Source organism: Tetrao urogallus (assembly GCF_951394365.1).
Source record: "Tetrao urogallus genome assembly, chromosome: 4".
Lineage (NCBI taxonomy): Eukaryota > Metazoa > Chordata > Aves > Galliformes > Phasianidae > Tetrao > Tetrao urogallus.
In genome coordinates, this window is record NC_136817.1 from 46,525,559 (window position 1) to 46,547,714 (window position 22,156).

At 45.1% G+C, this 22,156-nt stretch overlaps 3 protein-coding genes across 3 annotated transcripts in view; 1 reads left to right on the forward strand and 2 right to left on the reverse strand.

Annotated features, from left to right (window-relative positions):
- FRYL (FRY like transcription coactivator) overlaps nucleotides 1-11,897 on the forward strand; it is a gene marked incomplete at both ends in the record, with an annotated part of 87,236 nt that extends 75,339 nt beyond the window's left edge. Inside the window, 6 exons of the mRNA XM_079534389.1 lie at nucleotides 2,314-2,412; nucleotides 5,891-5,959; nucleotides 8,674-8,691; nucleotides 9,622-9,732; nucleotides 11,072-11,268; nucleotides 11,639-11,897. Of these exons, the coding sequence (XP_079390515.1) occupies nucleotides 2,314-2,412; nucleotides 5,891-5,959; nucleotides 8,674-8,691; nucleotides 9,622-9,732; nucleotides 11,072-11,268; nucleotides 11,639-11,897 (753 nt within the window). The remainder of the gene's footprint in view (nucleotides 1-2,313; nucleotides 2,413-5,890; nucleotides 5,960-8,673; nucleotides 8,692-9,621; nucleotides 9,733-11,071; nucleotides 11,269-11,638) is intronic.
- A 4,504-nt stretch (nucleotides 11,898-16,401) lies between these two features.
- Nucleotides 16,402-17,736, reverse strand: ZAR1 (zygote arrest 1; the record flags this gene model as incomplete). The annotated part of the gene is made up of 4 exons (XM_079534305.1): nucleotides 16,922-17,736; nucleotides 16,757-16,849; nucleotides 16,611-16,685; nucleotides 16,402-16,545 (listed from the first exon to the last, which is right to left on the reverse strand). The coding sequence occupies exons 1-4, from the start codon at nucleotides 17,672-17,674 to the stop codon at nucleotides 16,402-16,404; spliced, it is 1,065 nt and encodes a 354-aa protein (XP_079390431.1). The 5' UTR covers nucleotides 17,675-17,736.
- A 520-nt stretch (nucleotides 17,737-18,256) lies between these two features.
- Nucleotides 18,257-19,645, reverse strand: SLC10A4 (solute carrier family 10 member 4; the record flags this gene model as incomplete). Its single annotated transcript, XM_079534840.1, has 3 exons — nucleotides 18,257-18,772; nucleotides 18,908-19,118; nucleotides 19,266-19,645. 3 exons carry the CDS (start codon nucleotides 19,643-19,645, stop codon nucleotides 18,257-18,259), a joined length of 1,107 nt encoding a protein of 368 aa, XP_079390966.1.
- Nucleotides 19,646-22,156: the final 2,511 nt, after the last annotated feature.

Genomic DNA, 22,156 nt, shown 5'->3' on the forward strand with positions numbered 1-22,156 from the left:
CAATTCCAAAATTTCCTCATATTTATTCTGTAGTCTTTGGAGAAAGACCTGAAGGAAGGCCGCTTACATTTTTGCTTTTTGAAATTATTTATTGTCTATGTATTTAGTCTATCATGCATGGAAAAAAAAACCAAAGCAAGAAATGTATAATGAAGGGCTTGAATTGTTTGTTGTTGTGCAAGTTGAAATTTTAGGTTATAATAAATATCGATGTGAGAAATTGACTCAGTGCTTAGGGGCAGTAAAAAAAAAATAAGCAAAACTGCTAGAGTAATTATGAAAAGAGAGAGCAAAATCTGAATGCATTGTTAAGCTAACGTACATATACTCAATAGACCTACATTGTGAACTTTGTGGGTAGTTCTGGTCCACTGCTCTCAAAGTATATACAATCGAACTCTAAATAGTTCCAAGAGAAGCAACAGGGAGTATGAGATGTGTGGAATGGCTTTCATATAAGACATGAGAATGCAAACTAAGATTTTTCTAATGTTTGGGAGATAATCGACTAGCTGTACAAAAATTTTCAGTATCACGATAAAGAAAGAGGAGTTATTGCATTTTTGTCTGATTTGGCATTAAAGAGATTTGAATTAAGCTAATAGTGACTTACAAAATATACGGGACCAAAGAGAGGTAATCCTTTGTATGATATATCATCAAGCTGTGAAACTCCATACTTATTACAATCAGTGTTCATGTTTTCGGAAAGCAACTAAACGTTCATGAAAGAAATACTCCTGAATAGATTTTTCATATGCGAAGCAACACAGTGTAAGAGTGCATTCAGGAGCAAAAAAGCAAATAGATCTCCGTGTACTTGTCCTGTTTTGCCTTTCCTTAAGTGATATCAGATGGGAAACTGAGATGGATTGGACTTTGGCATGACCCGGTATGAGGCTCTCTTCCTGACCTGCTTTTTTCCTTGTTGCTGAGGGGCATCTCTGCTCTTTTGCTCCTGCTTTGGAATATGGGAACTAAAAAAGCATGATATGGACAGTGCATTTCAAGGGAACCATGTATAATGGTCTTTGTTTAACTTACGTTACTTGAAAAGCAGTATAAACTACTCAAAAAACGACATTTATTTTGGATAAGAAGCCACAATAAGAGCTATACCAGTTAGAACAGCAGGAATGTGTAAATATACATAGATTTATATATCTATGCATTTATATATATAATGCCGTGTGTAAAAGAATAGATACATATACAGCAGTATATGCAAATGTATCAGTACATCTGTATTCGTGCACGTATACATACGGTGTTGATATACTGGCAAATATTATTGTACAGATAAATCTTCTCATCCCAAATAATTTAATGGAAGTGGACCTACTTGTAAATCAGATTAGTTTTCACTAGGAAAGAATGGCTGCTCTGAAGTAACATTAGCACACAAATCTTTGGCTCTCTGGTGTGTACGCGTGCATGCAAGGTGAACATTTGATTTGAATTTGATTTCAAATCATTCCCACACGTGCCTGAGTAACTGGGATACTCAGTCACTGTCATTCCCTATGCCACACAGTTTTGAGATCACAGCTTTGCACATGCACTTGCAAGATGACAAAGAGGTGCCAGGTAACAGAGATTAGAGATAAGTGCAGCGCTCTTAATGTTTGCAGGGGGTGGCTGGTGTGAAGGGCAAAGAATCATGTCAGAGGCATGGTTATTGCAGAAATTGGTAAGAGGAGGTTTCATCTGGAAAAAAAACCTGAGTGCAGATACATCTCCAAGGAAAAATGGTCTGGATCAAAGCTGAAGTAGCAGCCTCTGATGGAAGAAGATCTTGAAACCCTTTTGAAAAGGGGAAAATGGTAGAAAGTTCTTTAAATATCCAACACTTCCTGCTTTGACAATTCCTGGATGGAACCAGACCAAAGCCTTTGTTGGTTGTATAGCTTGTATATTGAGAAGAGGAAGTAACCCTCACTGGACATTCCTAGGTTGCTACAAGCCTAGTCCAGAAGTACCTTTTATCCAGTTGCAGGGTGTTTTATTTATACTAGCTGTGTGTACATGAAATATTACTCTTATTTTTGAGAGATCTAGAAGTCCCTTTGGAGTCTCTCATTCATCTGTTGAGTAGGTACTGCCCTTATTTTGGAATCAAAAGCATGCTGTCTGAGCTGGTCCAGTTCTGTGTTAATTTATTAATTCAGAGGTGTCATGATTCATATGCACATAGCTGTTTTTAATTTGATTGTTTTTTCAAATATGGCCTTGAAATTTCATGTTACATAATTACTGATATACTAGACTATGTAGATTATGGTTGGATACTACCTGACTCTTTTTATCTTTCAGCTAATGTCTTGTGGCCTGCTGGAAACATTGAAATTCAGTGTTTTAGAACTCCAAGAACATTTGGATACTTATAATGTCAAAAGAGAGGCTGCAGAACAGGTGAGTGTGTTTTGTATGTCAAATCAAATAGATGAGGCTTCTTCTGTACAGAGAAATGATCCTTAAGAGAGTTAAACATACATTTGAAGGAATGTATTACAGATGCTAGCAGCCTGTCAGGCAGTGGCTGTGGCCACACAGACAAATTTGAGCGATGTGAAGCAGAGCCAGAATTCAATCTATGGTATCTTGGCAGAGGACGTTTTCCTCTTTCTCTGTTGCACTGAGTTTATTAAGAAATGATGGCCCCTGCATTGCACAATTTGCTGACAGCTGATTTGTTTACTAGAATAGCCATCCACTTTTTAGTGGAAATGAGGTTTCCTCAAAATCAAGGCTGAAGCACACCACACTGCACTGTAGGTAAACTATTTTTAGGATGAAAACCAGTATTTCTGCAGAAGAGATGCTGAATTTTTTGTCCTGCTGTGTAGCTATTAACAATTTGTTGGGAAATTAATTCATGAGGTCTAATATAATAAAATACATCTTGTCATTTAGTCTTAATCAGAAACAAAGCACTCATCTAATGACCAGCATTACCTTATTGTTGGTAATGATACTTAATGTCTGACAATCTCCAATGCATAATGCTATCATCAGTACTGTAAGAAAACTGTGTATTTTATTCTTCATTTTAGAGAGCAAAACTGGGGCACAGAGAGAATAAGTGATTCTCCCCAGGGTCAGACAAGAAATTGAGGCAGAGTAGAGAGAGTGCTGGGGTGTGTGGATATGCTTTGAGTAGTAACCATCCAAAAATAGGGGGTTCACTTTGTACGTACTCCTCATTTAGTCTAGTTTGTCATAGCAGTAAGATACAGTGTTGTTTGGTTTATAAAATTGTATCCCTTTCAAATGGCAAGGATACAGGTATGAATCCGTGCTGGATATTATAAGCTTGTTTGCATTATTATTTTACTTTGGATATTTGTTTGGTGGTCTCTTTTCGTTACATCATAGTAAAAGAGTGTTGGTTTTTTTTCCTGTAGTGAAGCTGTCAGAAGGGTGTCTAGTAACATTTCTGTGGTCAGCCTGTCTTCTGCCACAGCATTTGTGAATGACTGGAGCAGGAAAAAGGTTTCCCTGGATCAATGGAACTGTGAAATAACTGAGAGCATCTTGACAGCTTTTATTTTTCTTTAATAATTCATAAAGAGAATTAAGAGGTACCAAGGAGGATTTATTTCTTCTGGTCTCAGTCCTCCATTTTTGTATTGCACACTATAAGCAGACTTAAGAATCTAATTTAGGATAAATTTCATTTGTTTCCTCTATGCTACTGAACAGAATATAGGGAATGGCAGAAATCAACTTCTTGAAGTCAAATCTTTTTTTCTGTTATTGCAAGCAATACTTACATGTATCCTCTGCAGTCTGAAAGTAAAATACATAATGAGCATGTTGCAGATTCTCACTTTTTTCTTAGAAACGTGCAGAAAATGATCAAACTGAGTTAATTAGGATATTGTCTAATCAAGTAAATACAAATTAACGAATACTTCTATAAACACAATTCATTTCTAGTATCCTCTAGAATTAACCACTGGAAAAATCTGTACGTTATCCTCAATGAAAAATTGTTACTTAGAATTTACCCAAATAAACAGATGCTGTTTGTTGCTATCAATGCTATGTACAGCATTAGCATTCCCATTCATGTGAATCCAATTCAAAACAGGGTTGCAGTTGCATGAAACTCTGCACTGAAATAAGATAGAAGAAAGGTATCTGTACTGTAGGATTTTTGAGGGATGTCTGTTTTAGGGTCATCTGGCAAACCAACCTATACTGTGACCAAGGGCAATCACAAACTTCCCTGTCTTACATTTTTCACCCACATCTTTGTAGGAGATACCTAGGGAAGAGCAAATTGTTGTAAGGTAAACATACTAGTATTTTATTACAGAACCTGTTGCTGTTCTCAAAGAGAAAGTTTAGGCCTTTCTGCAGACTTGAACATATATTCTTTGCAAAAATTGTAATTAATTAAGTTTGTCAATCTTCTGGAGTTACTATTCTGTTCTCTTGCAAGGATGCTGTTTATGACTTCCCTTATATATTAGGGACTGAGATACTGAAATCAGGCACATGTAATATAAAATAAGATGTTAAATGTATTCCATAAAATTCTAGGCATGCCCTTTATTCAAACTGGTTTAAGATTTAAAGAAATTCTTAAAGGAAAGCGTGTGAAAACAACTGCTGGCTTCCAGTTTTTGTTGGTGTTCATTTCAGTGCAAACCTATTCCATTATTACCGATGAATGCTGTCAGATAAGAAGAAAAATTAGATTTGCTGTGTATGTCGGTATCCATGTCACTAATTGAAGCTGACACCACAGTGTTTAGAGAATTCCATTTCTCCTCTTGATAAGCACACAGGCCTGGTTAATTCACTAAGTAACCTTTATTAAATTGGGCAGATGGGAAATCACATTTTTCTTTTTCTTGCATCAGACAAAGGTTAGAAAAAGGTTACAGAGACTTCCTGTGAGACTTATGATATAAAGCGGTCGGTATGCTGTATTTTTTCCTCCATGGATGTACAGAACCTGTTCTTCATTTCTGAAGATAATCTGCACTCTGCATCTCAACATGACGTGTTGCTATTTCAGTAATACCCAAATTACCTCATGCTTGCTGCTATTTTCACTGTACCGAGGAATATGCTGAGCATTCCATGGATGAGATCACCAGGTCACATTATCCAAAAAGAGTGTATTTGATTCCACAAATGCTTGATATTAATACTTTAAAATTTCCTTGCTTTTTTAAGGGTTAAAAAAAGAGATTACCCACTGAAAATAATAAATTTGTTATGCACTGCAGGAACTGGAGTTAAATACAGTGCTGTATTATGGAAGAGGGTGGAATCTGTGTTTGCATGGTATAATGTGAGCATGCTTCATCTCTCTGGCTTGTATGAACCAGAGGTGATACTGAATTCCTGCTGAAGATTTTGGATTTTTTTGTTTCTCCCAGTAAATCTGCACATACATCTTGTTACACAGGAGCAACTGCTGTTGCTGAAGTAAAACAGACTTGCCCTTCTTCTATAATTTGCATGATTGGTAGGTTTGAAGTGCTGAGAAATCATGTTGGTGTGCAGAAAGTGAAGAGAAAATATGAACTCATTTAATGAATGTCATTTTTCTTCCCCCTCCCCTTACGTCTCCCTGTAGCAATACCCAAGTTCAGTCATGTTAGTATTTGGACTGAAGTGTGCTATCTCCATCTAGGAGAATGAAGGTACATTAAATCTGCAACAAAAAGGATGCAATAAAAACTGCAAAGCTATACTTCATGGCAGAAATCAGTAGTGAAAACAACAATGATAAAAACTGATTTCATATCACAATTTCTTACATAGTCTAAGAATGTAAAAGATGAACTGAGGTGTCTTAAGCAGTTTTACTACAGTTTTCAGTTTGCTGTACTTCAAATGATGTTTAATCTTGTTTGTATTTATTTTTCAGTGGCTAGCTGACTGCAAAAGAACATTTGGTACTGATGATGGCATTCATGGCACTAACACAGATGCCCAGGTAGGTACATCTCATTTGTAAGTCTCTGGATATGAGATTTAAAAGCAGATCTGTTGGACAAAAACTCCAATATTTGCAAGAGAGATTAAAAACATATGAAAAGCTTTTCATTTCAGTTATCATGCAATCTTCTGGAAACTCAGTTTCTTATGAAGCAGTGGTCTAATAAAATGGGCTTTTTTTTAATAAAAGCTGGCAACCAGTCCTGGGTTCTAGGCTTAATAACACTGAGTAGATAAGCAGACTAGATACCATCTTTGTACCAGTAAGTCCACTTTTGTGAAGCTTTCTTCTTTTCTAGAAGAAGAAAGATCAGCATTCTGCTTGTATGCTCAGATAAACTGTCTGGCCAAAAATCTCAACTGAATTTAATATAATTAATGTTATATAAATATGTATGACCTTTTCAGAGCCACCGTTTGGGTGGGATGGAACAATATAATACAATGGCAAAAATGTAATGAAACTCTTTTGTCAAACTATCATCTAATAACAACAGGTGAAGTAACCTATTAAGATCAGTTTGATATGCTGTATGTACTTGCATGATAGTGTTTTTGTTTAATATTACTAATTGCTAAAGCGAGTGAGAGCTTTTTCCAAAGTGGACTAGGACTGCAGTTCAGTTGGAATCTTATTTCCCTGATATACTTGGTAATGTTTCTGCTGCTGAAAATGTGGTGTTTAGCAACAGAAATTTCCACTGTGTGCGTGAACTGCTTCTTCCTTAGTTTACATTTAGTCTCATATATACTTTATATAAAATTTGTTTAAATCCAGTCACAAAATGTATATGAATTTTTTAGAGTACAGAAATGTGTTTGTATTACCACACTGAGGTTGAGTATTTTAAAGACATTTAACGTGGTTAAAGCAAAATATAATTATTCACACACTCGCTACCACTTGAGAGGCTTTTTGCTTTGCCTACAAGCACAACATCTGGTATATTTCACACGTGGTTCACATCTTCGTGTAGTGACTGGCACTATGTAACAACACAGTACTACAGCACACTAAATGTATTGATTTAAAAAGCAGTGTCTGTGTATTTCAGTCCATTTTTGGAATGTTGCTTTATGCACACTAAGAAACTGTTTGGACACTACCATGAAGGTAAATATTACTATTCCCATTATACAGCTAGACAAACTAAGAAATGTTGGGAAAGCAGCACACAGACTTTCATTTAACTTGTATGGAGAGAATGCATCAGTCAGAGCAAGGCAGTTTTATTTGTTCTTTTCCAGTTCAGCTGTGTTTGAAGACAATCTCAGAACAGGAGCCATGCAGCCAGTTCTTAATGATTGTTTGAGGAGACCTGCTCTGGTTGTTGTTTCAGTTCTGGCTTACAAAGCGGGCTGGAAGCTTTTTGTGTGTATGTGTATCCTTGCACTGCAGGCTCAGTTAAAATCATTTTAAGGTGTAGTGTCCGTTGAGGATGATTAATCTTGTTTTTTTGCTTCATAAACATACACAGTTTACGTAAGTTACATATTTACTCACTGAAGCTTATAGTGGCTTGATGGAATGGAGATATAGAAGATCATTTTTCTAAAAGTGAGTGGAGTGTAAACTGCTAACTCTATCCAGTCAACTGGTTAATGCTAAAAAGACCTAAGTACTGTCCTGTGCAGAGACACAAGACTGCAGGGCTGCTTCCATTTCTTATCAATTTTAAGCACTGTGATCAATACAGCTATGGAATAGTGAGAAAATCAAGATAGTCATGCCAAGCAGACAAGAACACAGGGACTTAATGACTGATTCTTAAATAAGCTGACTCTGCCCTTTCTCAAAATCTGAATCTGTGTTCCATTGGAATAATTCTTCTCAAAGTGGGCAGTTCAAGATGTTCGGTGCATTGGAAGCTTTTGCTTATATAATTGTGCTATGTGTATAACAGCACCAAGTACACTACAAAACCTCACGATGTTTACAGTCCATGCGGTGCTTGCATAACTTATTACACACCTGGTAATTAGCTGTGTGCTTAGTAACTCTTCACTGCTCCTGCCTGTTAGAATCAGATGCTGGCTCCATCTTCATCCATGTGTCCTTTGAACATGGCTTAATTGTCATCAGCACAGTGCTTTACAAAGCACAGAAGTTTCTTACTTTGTCTAAGGAATGTATTTGTTGGGTTTTTTTCTCTCTTTCAAACATTGTTGGGAGGGAAAAAAAAACAAAAGCAACTGAATCACAAAACTGTCACAGTGAGGTGTTGAGAACCTGAGGGCTGAGTTTAGCAAAAAGAACTTCCTAACACAAATTCTTAAAAAGTTCAGAATCCACATGCACCTCAAATTTTAAAAAGAATTACCTGTGCTTCAGCAGAAAAGTAAGAAGCATTGTACAGGTTATACAGATGTTCAGACCTGCTTTTGAATTTCTAATTTTGCATACCTTAAAGATCATACAATATGTAAAGACCAGGCAGGGTTGTAAGGTGAAATATGTTACTCATGTACTCATGTTTGTCCAATAAAGTCACTGATTACATTGATAATTACAACAGCAAGTGCGTAGCAATTCAACTTCAATCTGTTAATTTTTTTTTTTTCCATTCAGAGTATATTTGGAGCATGTTACTTGTGTTTCATTCTCCATTTTACCCAGGACATCTTTTACCCTAATTCAAATGATTTCCTGCACTAATTCTTGATCTTTTTTCTTTCTTTGTATTTTTGTGACCTGCTCATCTTCTTGCTTAGCAAATGGAAATTCTAGCAGTAAGTGATGGTTCTTGATTTATCGAATATTTAACCATGCCAGTCAACGAGCTGGTCTCCATTTGTCTCATCCATTTGTGACATAGTGGTGTCCTGTCATAGACTATTACAAAAATGCTGTGTGCTTCATTTCTGCATCATCTAACCCAGTGAACTGTTGGTTCTCTGTAGATAACAGAATCCTGTAGTAAGTAGAACCTTATAGAAGATTATTCCATTAGAATTAGCTCTTATGTCTTTATGTAAAGCAGTATTAGCACTGTCTGCACCTCAAACAGTTTCAGAAGCATAATATTTGAAACAAGACAGTGCACAAGTTAATGCTGCTGTTTAATTTCTTTAAGATTATATCACGTGGTATTTTCTAAAATGGAAACAGAGCTACCTTTCACAAAGGAAACATTATTCTTACATTCAAGAATGGAATTATTTTCCTCTTATTCATTCAGGCAGTTATGAGCTAAAGACCAGGTTATATACTATGTTTACATATTCATATTAGTGGTTATGAAAGATGGTGTACTTAGCAATCACAACAGTATTTTTTTTTTTTAATTAGTTCTTGAACTCAAAGCAGTATTAATATCAAGTAAACAATCTATGATATTCTGTCTGGGAATGTGACATTTTAAAATGCATTTTGAATCCCTTTGTTTCCTACCATTTGGAAATGTAACTTCTTATTAAAATTTGAACTCTTAACCTGTATGAGAGAGTCTATCTATAAATATAGAACTGAATGAAGCTTTCATTTGCTTTTCATTAGCTTCTTGCTGCACTAGCTTGCAAATCTTTTTGGCATTTTCATAACAGTAACCAAATAACTACTTTTACTTTTTGCACATTCTGTATTGAAGCTGTCATGTTTCTTGTATTGGATAGTAGATGTTCAGCACTTTGTGAATCTAATGACGTTGTTTACATTTGTAGGAACTGGAGTTATGTCGGAGGCTGTACAAATTGCATTTCCAGTTGTTGCTTCTGTTCCAAGCCTACTGCAAACTTATCAGCCAAGTAAACACAATCAAAAAAGAAGCAGAGGTAATGAAAATCATGCCATTTAGCTACTTGCTGTTGACATTTTAAAGCCAAATCACTTTGAATACATTTTGGTAACGTGTTTTTCAGCAGGACATCTTTTTAAAAACTGCAGGAGGGTACCCTGCTACTCTATAGCTAATTACTGAAAGATCTAAGTAGAACTTGCAGGAATTTTCTGAGATGTGCAATAATCAGCGTTGATTTTTGTACAACTTGAAAGCTCTTACACAGGAGGGCAGGGAGTCCAGCGATGAGGACTTGAAATATTTCAGTAGCACTCTTGGCGTTTGCTAATCAAGCTACAACAAATTCAACCAGCAGAGTTCTGTGATGAAGCCCCTTTCCATCACCCCAGTGCTTCCTGTTAGGAACACAGTGACTCACTACCAGTCAATCACTGAACTGCATCATGCCACCTGCCATTCAGTTTCACTGCAACCCTAGTCCCAACCTGTGTGTAGTTAGTAATGCATGCTGGGTGTCTTGTGGCTGATTGTGAGGTGTACTAACTTTAGAAGCAAAATGCGTCATTCAGCTGTGCACACGTGGCACACGTGGATCTTAATCGAATTTATCTGAATGAGTTACACTGTTAATAATGTTAATAATCTTCTCAACGTTCTCCCACGGGACTGTAATGCAATAGAGGAAGCATTTTAAAAGAAAAAAGTATTGCTTGATGTAGTGGAGAGGAAAACAAAGAAGAGGAGTGGAAGCCTTTGGTTTAGGAAAAAAATGATGCGTGTTACTTAGATCCCCAGATTTTTGTTGGGGCTGCAAATGAGTGAGTTTGTTTGTATGAAGAACGTCACGGAAGGTCAGCGTCACACCAGCCTGAATTCTGAAGTCAGTTGCAGAATCCTGTTTTGAGCATGCTTTTGTCTTTCACTTACATGCTGGAGCTAAAGCAAAAGATGGTATTATATACATTATCTGAATTAGTTATTCTGCTGGGCTGTGAGTTCTTACAGATTTTTTCTTTGTGTTGAGGTTGTCATTGTAGCAACACAACTCCTGTTGTACTTTCCAAAGCGTTTAATGCTTCATATCAACTTAATCGTTCTTAAGTGATGTGAGAAGAAAAATGTACTTTTTGGAACAAATTTTAAAGAACTGACAAAGATGGAAATTTCATCGGGGAAAGCTGAAACACCTGATATACGTACAGCCAGCTTAATGGCCCAAGTATAAGGAACTGAAGTAAATAGTTGGATTACTTTTTCTGTATCTTCTTTAGGATTGTACCAAGGAGGAAAAATGTGTGTGTCTGATCAGCTGAAGCTTAATTTAGCTAAAGATATATTTAAACTAGAAAAGCTTACTTTTGTATTTCTTTTAGGTCATAAACATGTCTGAGGAACTTGCTCTTTTGGAGAGCTGTCTGAAAGAGGCTGAGGCTGCATCTGACAGTGGTATCGAAGAAATTGAAATTGCAGAAGCTTCCCAAGCTAGCACAGAAACAGCGATTCACTCCCTCATTGAAGCCCTGAGAAGCAAGGAGTTTGTGTCAGCTGTAGCACAGGTCAAGGCTTTCAGGTGTGTGCATAAGGATTATGCTTTCAGGCCAGAATTTGCTAATGGGCTGTTTTAAAGACAGGGATAGGCACTATTCCAATTTTGTCAGCTATTGCTAGATACTCTCACTGCAAAAGACAAGCACAGGTGATTAATTATTGCATGTTCATTGGCATTTTTTGATTTTAAAAAAGGCAATTGTAGGAATACTCAGAATTTGAATTGAAATGACTTCAGAATTTGGCTTTGTGAAAAATCACACTGTTCACTACGAGGACTACAGAAAAAACATTCCTCTTGCATCTCCACATCTTCTGTTCAGATCCCCGTTTTAAGAATACTGAATTACTTTTTTTTTTTTAACGTCTAAATACAAATTGTGTGTCCACAGATCCATTTGGCCCCACGACATCTTTGGCAGTTCAGAAGATGACCCCATCCAAACACTGCTGCACATATATTTCCGTCATCAGACACTTGGTCAGACTGGGAGCTTTGCAGTAGTGGGCTCCAACCAGGATATGTCTGAGGCCAGCTCAAAGCTGATGGAACTTAATCTAGAAATTCGGGAGTCTCTACGCATGGTGCAATCCTATCACCTTCTAGGGAAAATCAAACCAGGAGTCAGTCTTGTGAGCACTGGATTCTGAACAGCTGTCCTTTAGAAGAGAACTGATACTGAAGATGCTTCTGACTATTATTGAGCACCTTTCATTTAAAACAAAAACAAACAAAAAACACAGAAAAGAAACTGCAGCAATCCTGACAAATGACCCACTTTCATCACAGCTGGAACTCAGTTCTTCAGAAGTAAAGAATCTGAAAATGGAAGTTAACATCTTACTTAACTGCTCTTTCTACACAGTAGCTGTGTGGCAGTAGTATTTTTTTAATTAAATGTATGTATAAAACCTACATGAAAGGAAAAGGGCTTAAATGTAATGCATACATATGCATTATTTTCTGTTGTAACAGAACTTACGTGGTATTTGAGTAACAGCCTCTAAATGTTGAATCAATACTGCAGGTGGGATGAGGCTAAAATCAAGGCTGGTTTATTTTGGCTGAAGACCTGCAATGCTCCCTGGCTTTCCAGCAGCAGTAGATATAATCATCAACTGATACCTAATGAGACACTTTGCAGCATCATGGAGAGTGTGCGGTCGAATACGAGTAGGAGGGCTTCTGACTGCAAAAACCATTGACTTCTCAGTGTTTAATTTTGTTGTCCGTAACGAGGAAACGATGTGTGTGAGTTGGTATGTATGGCTATGTGACAGTTGTTTTTTGGAGGTATGGATGATTGTTAAATGAGGTCTCAGAGCATGCTTGTGAGAGCTGCAAGATTATTTTTGAAGAAATTTTATTTTATTAGATCTAATCCTCATAGCGTGTAAATGTTAGGACATTTAATAATATTTTAAACTGGGATTTCCCAGTGTTTCTAAAAGAAATAATATATCTGTTAACTTTATTGGAATGCTGCTCAGTTCTCTGATCAGTGCTTATGTTACAAATATTGATAACAACTAACCAAAAAGTAGCTGCCTGCAGAGACTTTAAAATGTATATTAAAGATATATGCTGCCCATCAGCAATTCTCATTAGAAGTTAACTTATTTTATTCTGTAAATATTCTAGAAACTGTATAGTGCAAAACCAGTATTTTTCTTGTAAATTTGTGCAATGCACTGTTAAGACATTAGTGTATAAAGCTGAGGGGGAGGGGAGTTCTCACTATGGGTAGTCACGTACATGACTTGCAGTCTGAGTAGCCTGCAGGCTTCAAGCAGAAAGTCTGAATGCACATACATGGCTCAAGTTAAGCCTAAGGAATTGGGACTATACAGACAAAAGGATTGCCTCCCAAACCACGCAAACAGGCAATATTCTTCTAGTTCAGTGTCAAAGTCTGTAGCATAAAACAAACTGGATTCTGTTGAAACCAACAGCGTTTTGTAAAAAAATAAAAATAAAAAAAATTTAAAAAAATGAAAAAGAAGAAGAAGAAAAAAAAAAGAATGTAGTCCCACGATTCCTGTGATTTGAAAGGAACACCCAGTATTTTTATATACATCTCTTACCCACTGTGATTTTTTTTAATGGGCTCTAATTCCAGAGTTTAGAATGTAGAACTGAAATTCTTAGCTCTGCCTTTCTGGGGGAATTCAACCCCACTAGAAATGTAATTAATTGTACTGAAGCGCATTAACTGAAGGCACTGTGCACACTGTTGGGCTGCTGACAGTAGTTACATTATCCTAACAAGCTCTGTAACCGGTCAAGGCACATCCATAATCACTGTATTTTTTTTCCTGACCCTGATAAAATGGAATTATTTTGATGGTTTTGTGGTACTGTAGCTGGTGTTCTTAATTATTTAATAAGTATTTACAGGGGGATGAGTAGTTACATTTAGTGGCGCATTACACTTTTATTTACATCATCTTTTACCAGTTTTTTTTTTTTGTAAAAATAAAAAGACATTGTATCTGTCATCTCGTGTACTTTTACAGGCCAGAAGTTCATATATTTTTAGGAGCATTTAAGTACTTAAGGTAAATGCTCACTACAGAAGAATGGGAATTCCTGTTTTTTTTTCCCTCGTATCTGGTCCATGCATTTTCCCAGGCATCTTCTGAGAACGTGAACAGAATTTGTAAGACTCCTCAAAACTACATTTCTGCATACCTGCCCTATGGAGCATAAATCATAGTAGCTCAATGACTGGGTATTTCTTCTTAGTGCACGCTTCCTCTTTCACTGTGGGTTAAGAACCACCTCCAGACCTCCGCTGTGCCACCTGTTCTGTCTTACAAAGCCCCATCCTTCACTTCTGGCTGCTCACAGCCCCTTCTCCAAGAGGCCATCAGGCCATGCCAAGTGCTGCTCTTTTTGCTGATTGCCACTTCCCAAATGACTCATTCTCACCCGGTGCCAGCAGCATGCTAAACACAGCTGTACTGAAGGCTGTCTGAAACCTGGCACGTCTGACATCTTTAAGATGCACTGAGTGCAGTATTACCAGAGCTAACATCTGCAAAAAGCACCTTTTCATGGAAAAGCTGTGCAGCGCACACTCCAGATATGTCTGAAGAGCTGACAAGTCTGCTCCTTTCTGCTCTGCATAATCACACAGGTCACCATCAGCTTCCCTTCTTTCTGCTGAATTGAGGAACTAGGGCCCACAACACAGCATGTGCTGTCAAAGACATGACAGAGCAGTAAAGTGGGAAAGAATGCAGAACTGTACATCAAGCAATAAAAGCAGTGAATATATTTTTGTTGGAGGAGTGACACTCACAGCTACTGCTGCACTAGGAGCCAGCACAGCACAAAGCAAAGCTTGTTTAACACCATTAACAGCACTGCCTGCTGCACTCTCCTTCCTCCACACCCCAGGACCTTGCAGCAGCAGGTAGGGCCAGCCTGTCCCTCTTTCACCACTGAAGGAGCTTTCCTGAAGATCAGCTGGGCTCTCAGCACCAGCTGTGTGCCTTCCAAGGCAGCAGTGCCCAGCTGTATTGCATTTCCACTCTGGCTATTGCTGGTAACTCCACAGCAAGTAGCCCTCAAAGCCATGCTTGTGAGGAGAGCTGTGTACATAGGAAGAGCTGAACTGCTAGTTCTGTCAGCTGCCTTGATATGGCACAGAACTTGTGTTGCTGTAGGGAAAAAAAAAATAAAAAAATCAGTAGCACTCTGCCTATTCCTAGAACACATCATGCTGATATAGTAATTAGTGAAGCATGCATAAGTGAAGTTACTGAGTAATCAATTGCTGGCAATATATTGTACTCTTACTGCAAAAGATTTAAGTTACAAAACTACAAAGAGTTACTGCAGTAAGTTCAAGGGACACACTTAATGCAGGAACTGACAGCAGGATGAATTACATCTGTTCTAGAGGAGCTGTAGCATTAACACTGCCCCCCCCCCCCCCCAGCAAGCATTCTCTACTGGCAAGCACAGCAGTTGCCTCCTCACCATACCATAGCCTCTCTGAGAGCAGCACAGACACAGACTGCTCCCCTTCAGCCACTCCCGATGGAATAAAATCGGTTCTTCTCTAGAGAAAGACACCTTAGAAGAGTTCTCCACAAGATTCAGTCCAGTGTAGTGCTAATTTCAAAGGTAACAGCTTTATTCGCATTCTCAGGAAAGTACATTTCTCCATTGTTTACCCAACTCCTTAGCTATGAGGTAGAATGTAGTGGGACACAGGTTTCCCTGAGTTGTCTGTGCAGGTGGCACTGCTGTAGTGTGCTGATGTGCATAACACCACTGAAACATGCTCATCCCCATGGAGACCTCACCCTAGCAGCAGAAATAGTCCAGGTGCATCACTTCTAGCTGCAAACCACATCCCAGATGGGCAGTGATCTGCTCCTTCCCTGACAGGAGGCAGCAGACCCCAAGCACACACCACCACATGTGCAGCTCTTTGTGCAGCACCTGAAGGTTCAGAGGAAGCTGGGCAGATGCAGGTCACCTAGAGCCTTTCAAGTGCCACTTTTCCCAATAACCCAAAGTTTCTGTTCACCTGATGCATAACATCAAAAACTCCCTCGCCATCAGCCAGTGATAGCTGCTTCTGAAGACAAATTAACACCACCCCAAGCAGCATGTGTTCCCAGCTTATAACACCAGCTCAGCCAAGCCTGGGCAGCAATACGGGCAGCAGCCTGACTTCTACACAGTCATTCTCAGCCTCTTCCAGAGAGGAACAGCAGAGCAGGAGCCCTGCAGCACTAATGTGCACAGTGACTGAATACCGCCATGGCCCCCTTTGCGATGTGCTCCACCACCCACGGTGGATGTCAGCCTGATGCACAAGTGGTTGAGCTTCCCATGCAGGATGAGTAACCAGCGTTCTTTCCTGTCTGAGACTCCACACAGCCTTGAGCTGGCTGCAGCCCAGGCTGTCACTAATTCGCAAACCAGTATTTGCGGGCTCTTCCTTTACACAATTACCAAAATCTCAACGCACACCCCCAAACCGGGCACAGCCCCACCTGACCAGCAGAGGCTTCACCAAATCTTTACTCGCAGCTTTCCCAGCCACCCTCTACCCAACCAACAACAACGGAAAACAACCTGCCGAGCCTGCAGTTCCCCTGGAAGAGCCCTGAACAAACAAAACCCCCCTCCTCCTCAGATAATGTATTTGAAGCTGAAGGTGCTATCGCAGGAGAGGCGCTTCCCCTTGCACCTCCCGCACAGGTCCTGGCGGTGCGGCCTCTTGGGGTCCACGTGGCGCAGCTTCACGGGGCAGGTGCAGCGCGTCTGCTTGCAGCTCTGCGGAGAGGCGGCGTCAGCGGGGGAGCGGGGAGCGGCCCGGGGGTGCGGGGGACGGAGGTTACCTGGCAGGTGATGTCCTCCACGCGGTACGGGTTGTAGGACTTCTGGCAGGTGCGGCAGAACTGACGGAAATACACCTGCGGGGCGCGGGGCGGTCAGCGTGCGCGGGACGGGGGGGCGGCGAGGGGCCGGGCGGGACGGGACGTACCTTGTTGGTGCCCTGCACGCACCAGACGTAGGCGCTCTCCCAGCGGATGTTGCAGTCCTTGCAGTGGTAGTAGCCGTACTTCTGCTCCAGGAACTGACGGAGACGGCCGTTACCGAGGGCGACGCGCGGCGCGGCCCGGCCCCCGCCCCAAGCCCCGCTCCTCACCTGGAAGCGCAGACGGGCCTTGCCCGGGGCCGCCTCCTGCTTTTGGGGCGCGGCGGGCGGCTCCTCCCGCGGCTCTGCCCCCTCCCGATCCCCGTCCGGCGCCGCGGCCCCGCGCTGCTCCAGCGGAGCGGCCTCGCGCTCGGGCGGTTTCTCCCAGCTGGCGCGCACCGCCTCCGCCTCGCGCCGCTCCTCCTCGACGGCTGCCGGGGCCGGCGGCGCCTCGGGCTCCCGGGACGCCTCAGGCTCCCGCGGTGGCGGCTCGGGCTCCTCGGGGAAGGCGGTGAGGCGACGGGACGCCACGGGCGAGTACACGGCGACGGTGCGCGGGAAGCGCACGGCTCGAGTGCCGGTGGTGACCGGGCTGCCCTGCTCCTGCTCCGGCTGCGGGGCCGCCTCGCGGGGTCGCGACGGGGCGAGGCCGGGCCGGCGCCTCAGCAGCGTGCGGGGCCCGAGGGAGCACTGCACCGAGGCGTCCTGCCGCGGGTTGACCTGCACGCCCACCTCCTTGGTGTTGGCCTTGCGGAGCCGCGGGGTCAGGTTGGGGTTCACCTGCGACAGGATGGCCTTCAGCTGCGCACGCTGGTAGTTGTCGAAGTACTCGGCCGCGGCCGCCGCCGCCTCCCCGTAGCCCGCCAAGTAGCCGCCCCGCGGCCGCCAGCCGCCCGACCCGCCTTTGCCCTTGGGCGGTGGGTAGCGGTACGAGTAGGGCGGGTAGGCGGCGTACAGGTAGCTCTCCATCGCGTCCTCCGCCATGGCGCCTCGACGGCCGCCGGGGGAGGCCTTAAATACCCCCGGGGCGGGGCCCGGCTCCCCACGCCCCGGCGGCGCCCGCCTGAAGCCCGGCCTGGGGCCTCGGGCCGCCCGCGGGGCTCGGTGAGCTGAGGGGAGCGGTGCTCGCGCTGCCTCCACGTGACGAATGGGCCGCAACGCGGGTTTGGTTTGGGCTCGGCCGCGTATTTGCGGCGAGCGCGGACAGCACGGTGTTTTACGACGGGAGCGTGGAGACACGTGCAAGGTGACAGCCCCTCGGCCCCTCGGAATACGCTCCTTCTTCCACGCTCCCACGGACGGGAGCCTCATTGCACGGAGAGGAGCCGTCACTGAGTTGTGCGGCAGTGATACTTTCTCCTCTTTTATTATTATTATTCTTTTTATTTATATATACTTTTGAGGAAATACACCAGTGATGGCAATAAACATACGTCACTTTGTACGACGGGAGCAGCTGGAACAACAGAGTCCGAGTGAGTGCACCCAGCTCAAGCATGGCTTCATGACAAGCACGCCGTCACCTCAACAACAGCACATGGCCCCGGCTGTCACCCCAGCATCTGCCTACAGCGCTGTCTGTGCCGGCTCTGTTGGAGCAGCACCGAGCTCCTCAGTGGTCACCGTGCCATAGGAGGTATCGGGCACCTCCTCCTCCTTCAGCTTCCTGTAGGAGATGTCTGTGTCCTCCTCCTCGCCCAGCATCTCCTGCTTGGGGCCGTCTCTGCCGTACACCTTGTAGGCCAGCACAAAGAGCCCCGCTTCTGCTGCCTGGAAGAGCGCATAGAGCAGGGGGAACATGTACATGCCGCCAACCAGCTGCGGGGGGAAGGTGAGCTTGAGGATGGCGGTGCAGAGCTGAACGTTCTGGCAGCCAGTCTCCAGAGACACTGTTCTTCGGCAGTGCGGGGGCATTCTGAAGAGAGTGGCCAAACCATAACCCAGGGCGTACCCCGTCAGCGGCATCAGTACGGCGATGGCATAAACAGAGGCAGGGATGTGCGCCAGCAGGTCGGGCCCCAGCATGGTGCCAGTCAGGATGAAGAGGATCACCAGGGTCACTAAGAGGGACCACAGCGAGACCTGGCCACAGACAGCAAGAAAGAGCACAAGGCTGTGAGTTTAACAGCATGAGAACCCCCTCTGCTCTCACTTTGTGCATTCAGAACCTCTGCACTGCACCGATGGCCACTCTGGTGCCCGCTGCCGTGCCCTTACCTTGACCAGGAGGTCGGCAGCGCGGGGATGCCGGTAGCGGATGAGCACCCCCAGGCCGATGGGCAGCAGCGTGCTGCCCAGCGTCAGGCTGACGGCTCCCAGGGGCAGCAGCCGCACCAGCGCCGTGTGGATCCAGGGCCGGCTGTACAGCCACAGGCACAGCGGCATCAGGAGCAGAGCCAGCAGCGTGGAGGAGGCGGTCATGATGATGCTGCGGGGGAGCGAAAGGTACAGTGAATCGTATCGGGACAGGAGCTGCCTAAACACACCCCCCTCTCCCGTCCTCCCCGGCCCGTGGTAGGATCGGGGTCCCGGGGCCGAGCCGCACACTGTTCCCGTCCCGTCACCCGGTGCCTACCTGAGGGTCATGTCGCCGTCGACGAGCACCGACATGAGATTGGAGAGGTTCCCCCCGGGGCAGCAGCCGCACAGCAGCACCGCCACGGCCGCCACCTCGTCCAGCGCGAAGATGAGGGCGAGAAGGAAGGCGACCAGCGGCATGGCTACGAACTGCCCCAGCAGCGCCAGCAGCACCCCCACGGGGCGCCGCAGCTGCCTCCCCAGCTGCCCCAGCTCCACGGCGCAGCCCAGCCCCAGCATGGTCACGCACAGCGCCAGCCCCACCAGCACGCTCAGCCCCTGGCTCAGCGGCCGCTCCCCCAGAGCCTCGGAGGCTCCCGGCGCCGCTCCGCCGTCGGGGCCGCCGCCCGCCGCCGGCGGCTGCTCCGAGCCGGCCATGGGCGCACCGCGGGGCCGCGGGACCCTCGGGGGTGACGGGCGCCCGCAGCCCGCGCGGAGCTCCGCGCCGTCTGCCGCCGCTCTCGGGGGCGGTGTTTCGCCGCAGCTCCGACGGCCGCCAGCGCCGCCCCCGGCCCCGCCGCCCTCCTCTCGCGGGGGCAGGGCCCGCAACGGCTGCGGGGGGGCACCGAGCTGCTCGGGGAGCGGCGGTACCGCGCCGCGCTACGGGCGCCCTGGCTGGGGGCACCCCCCGCAGATCTCCCGCTGGTGCGAGGGGAGGAGGGGGGTAGGAGTTCGGAGCGCTGCTGGGTGCTGGGGGTGTCCGGGTGGGACTGGCAGGAGGCGCCCAGGGTTCGGTGCTGCTCCGTCCGTGCTCGTTTCCTTGCCGTTAACTGAAGGAGAGCACTGGATGAGTCATCGGCGCTGGACAGCCCGATGGGACCCAGCTCTCTGCCACTCTTTCATTCGTATTTTGTGCTCCACGCTGCTGGCCAAGGAGAGCACAGGGCCAGGTTGGCTTTCTTAAGCTGAACGTTCCAAACTATAAGTGTTTCCGCTGTATGTGCTTCAGGTATCACACTGCTGAATATTCTCCTCTCCCTCATGCTGCCGGTGCTTGGCTTCAGTTCCCTTATCGAACTGTCCTCCTGCTGTGGTGCCCCATGGTTTGCTGCTGCTGGAGGCATGCAGGCACAGTGCAGCAGCTCACCCAGCAGGTGTGGGTGCTATCTGCCACTGTCACTGCCCAGGCTGGCTGCGGTGGTGGGCAGATATTCTATGTCATAACGTATAGCACATCCTGCAGGCAGCAGCAGGAGGAGGCCACGATAACCCAACTGTTGGCTCCCCCCCTCCTGGCAGCACTTTGGTATTGTCACATCAGGAGCAGTGCAAAAATGTTACGCTTGGCACTGAGTGTGGTGGTTATCATCTCTGCAGCTGGCCATGGGCTGGCATGGCGTGTCATCGTGAGGGTGCAGGCTGCAGCCCGGCCGGTGCACGGGGCACTGCAGTGTGCCTCAGTCTGTGCAGATTGCTGCTGTGAGCGGGGCACACACTGCCTGCCCGCAGCACAGGAAGCGCCGCATCGACTGCTGGCGTGTTAAAGACATGGCAGATAAAAGCCGTCGTCTTTTATTCTCAATTATTCCTCGTTATTCCATCTGCTGAAAATTGGGTGAGCAGACAGGTGGTGAGAGCAAGGAGTGGGAAAGAGAGCAGCCACTTGTGCACTGTTTGTAACCGTGGGGAATAGTGTTGTCTCACTACAGCTCTCACTGCTCACAGAAGGGGCTTGGTTTCTGCAGGGGAATTGCATGCTCTGAGCAGTGCTGACCAGACTGTAAGGAATGACCCAGGTCTCCTCACTGCTTGTTCAGCCAGCGAGTTCTCAGCACAGTGCATGGAGCGGTTGTTGAAATGCTCTGCTCCTGGGAGAAGCACTGTGCCTGCACCTGTCAGCGCTGGGCAGTCTGCAGAGCAGTGATGGGAGTGTGGAGAGGAGAGGAAAGGCCTTGGGGAGAGACCTCTGGGCCTTGAGAACAGCAAGACCTGGGTGTTCATTGCTACTTATAACATGAATCCAGAGTGGTTATTTCTTGTGGCTTTGGAGAGCTAGGAATCAAAATACGAATATGCAGATTTGCTGGTGATTTTGATGGTTCTTTCATGGCTGTCTTTGTGCTGATAAGGCCATGTTGGCTGGTTCTTGGGCCTTCTCTGAGTGGGTGGCTCTTGTTGCCTCTTTCAAGAGGGAAGGTTGCACCCCCAGGACGTTGGTCAGGACGTGCTGACCAGGATCGATGGGCATTACTCCTACCCCAAACCAGTCATATTTCAGGCAAAAGCTGAGAGAACCAGATGTTTTGCTTCCTGCCCTCCTTTCTGGGAGCCACTGCAGGGGCATAGTGGCAGGATGATGGCAGCATCCCTTCATGCTCCACGGGGCCATTTGCAGCAGCCAGCAGCATTTGTCCTTGCTCACGTGTCCCAGTCACTGCAGCCTCTTCTGCTGTGGGACTTCCCTTCTTTTGGTTCATCTTGCACTGGTGTCATGGAGCTGCCTGGCCTCTCAACCTGTTTCTTGGGTTTCTGCGTGCAGCACCCATGCTGCTTCCTTGTGCAGATGAGAGCCCATGGAAGCGCTTCTCCTCTGTTTGAACTCCCCCATTCATTACAGTTCTGTTCTCTTCTCCCTCAGACTCTTATTTCAAATCATAGAACCATGGAATGGTTTGGGTTGGAAGGGATGCTAACGCCCACCCAGTTCCACCCCCATGCAACCAGCTCAGGCTGCCCAGGGCTTCATCCAACCCGGCCTTGAGTGCCTCCTGGGATGAGGCACCCACAGCTCTCTGGGCAGCTGTGCCAGTGCCTGAATTCTGCCCACAGTCTGCACTCTATTTATTCCCTCCTTGAGAAGTGCTCTGACATTCGTAACCTCTGAGTGTTGTTATGAAGTTGAGGTGGTGTGGTAGAGAAGAATCTGGCCATGACCTGAATGCAGCAGCG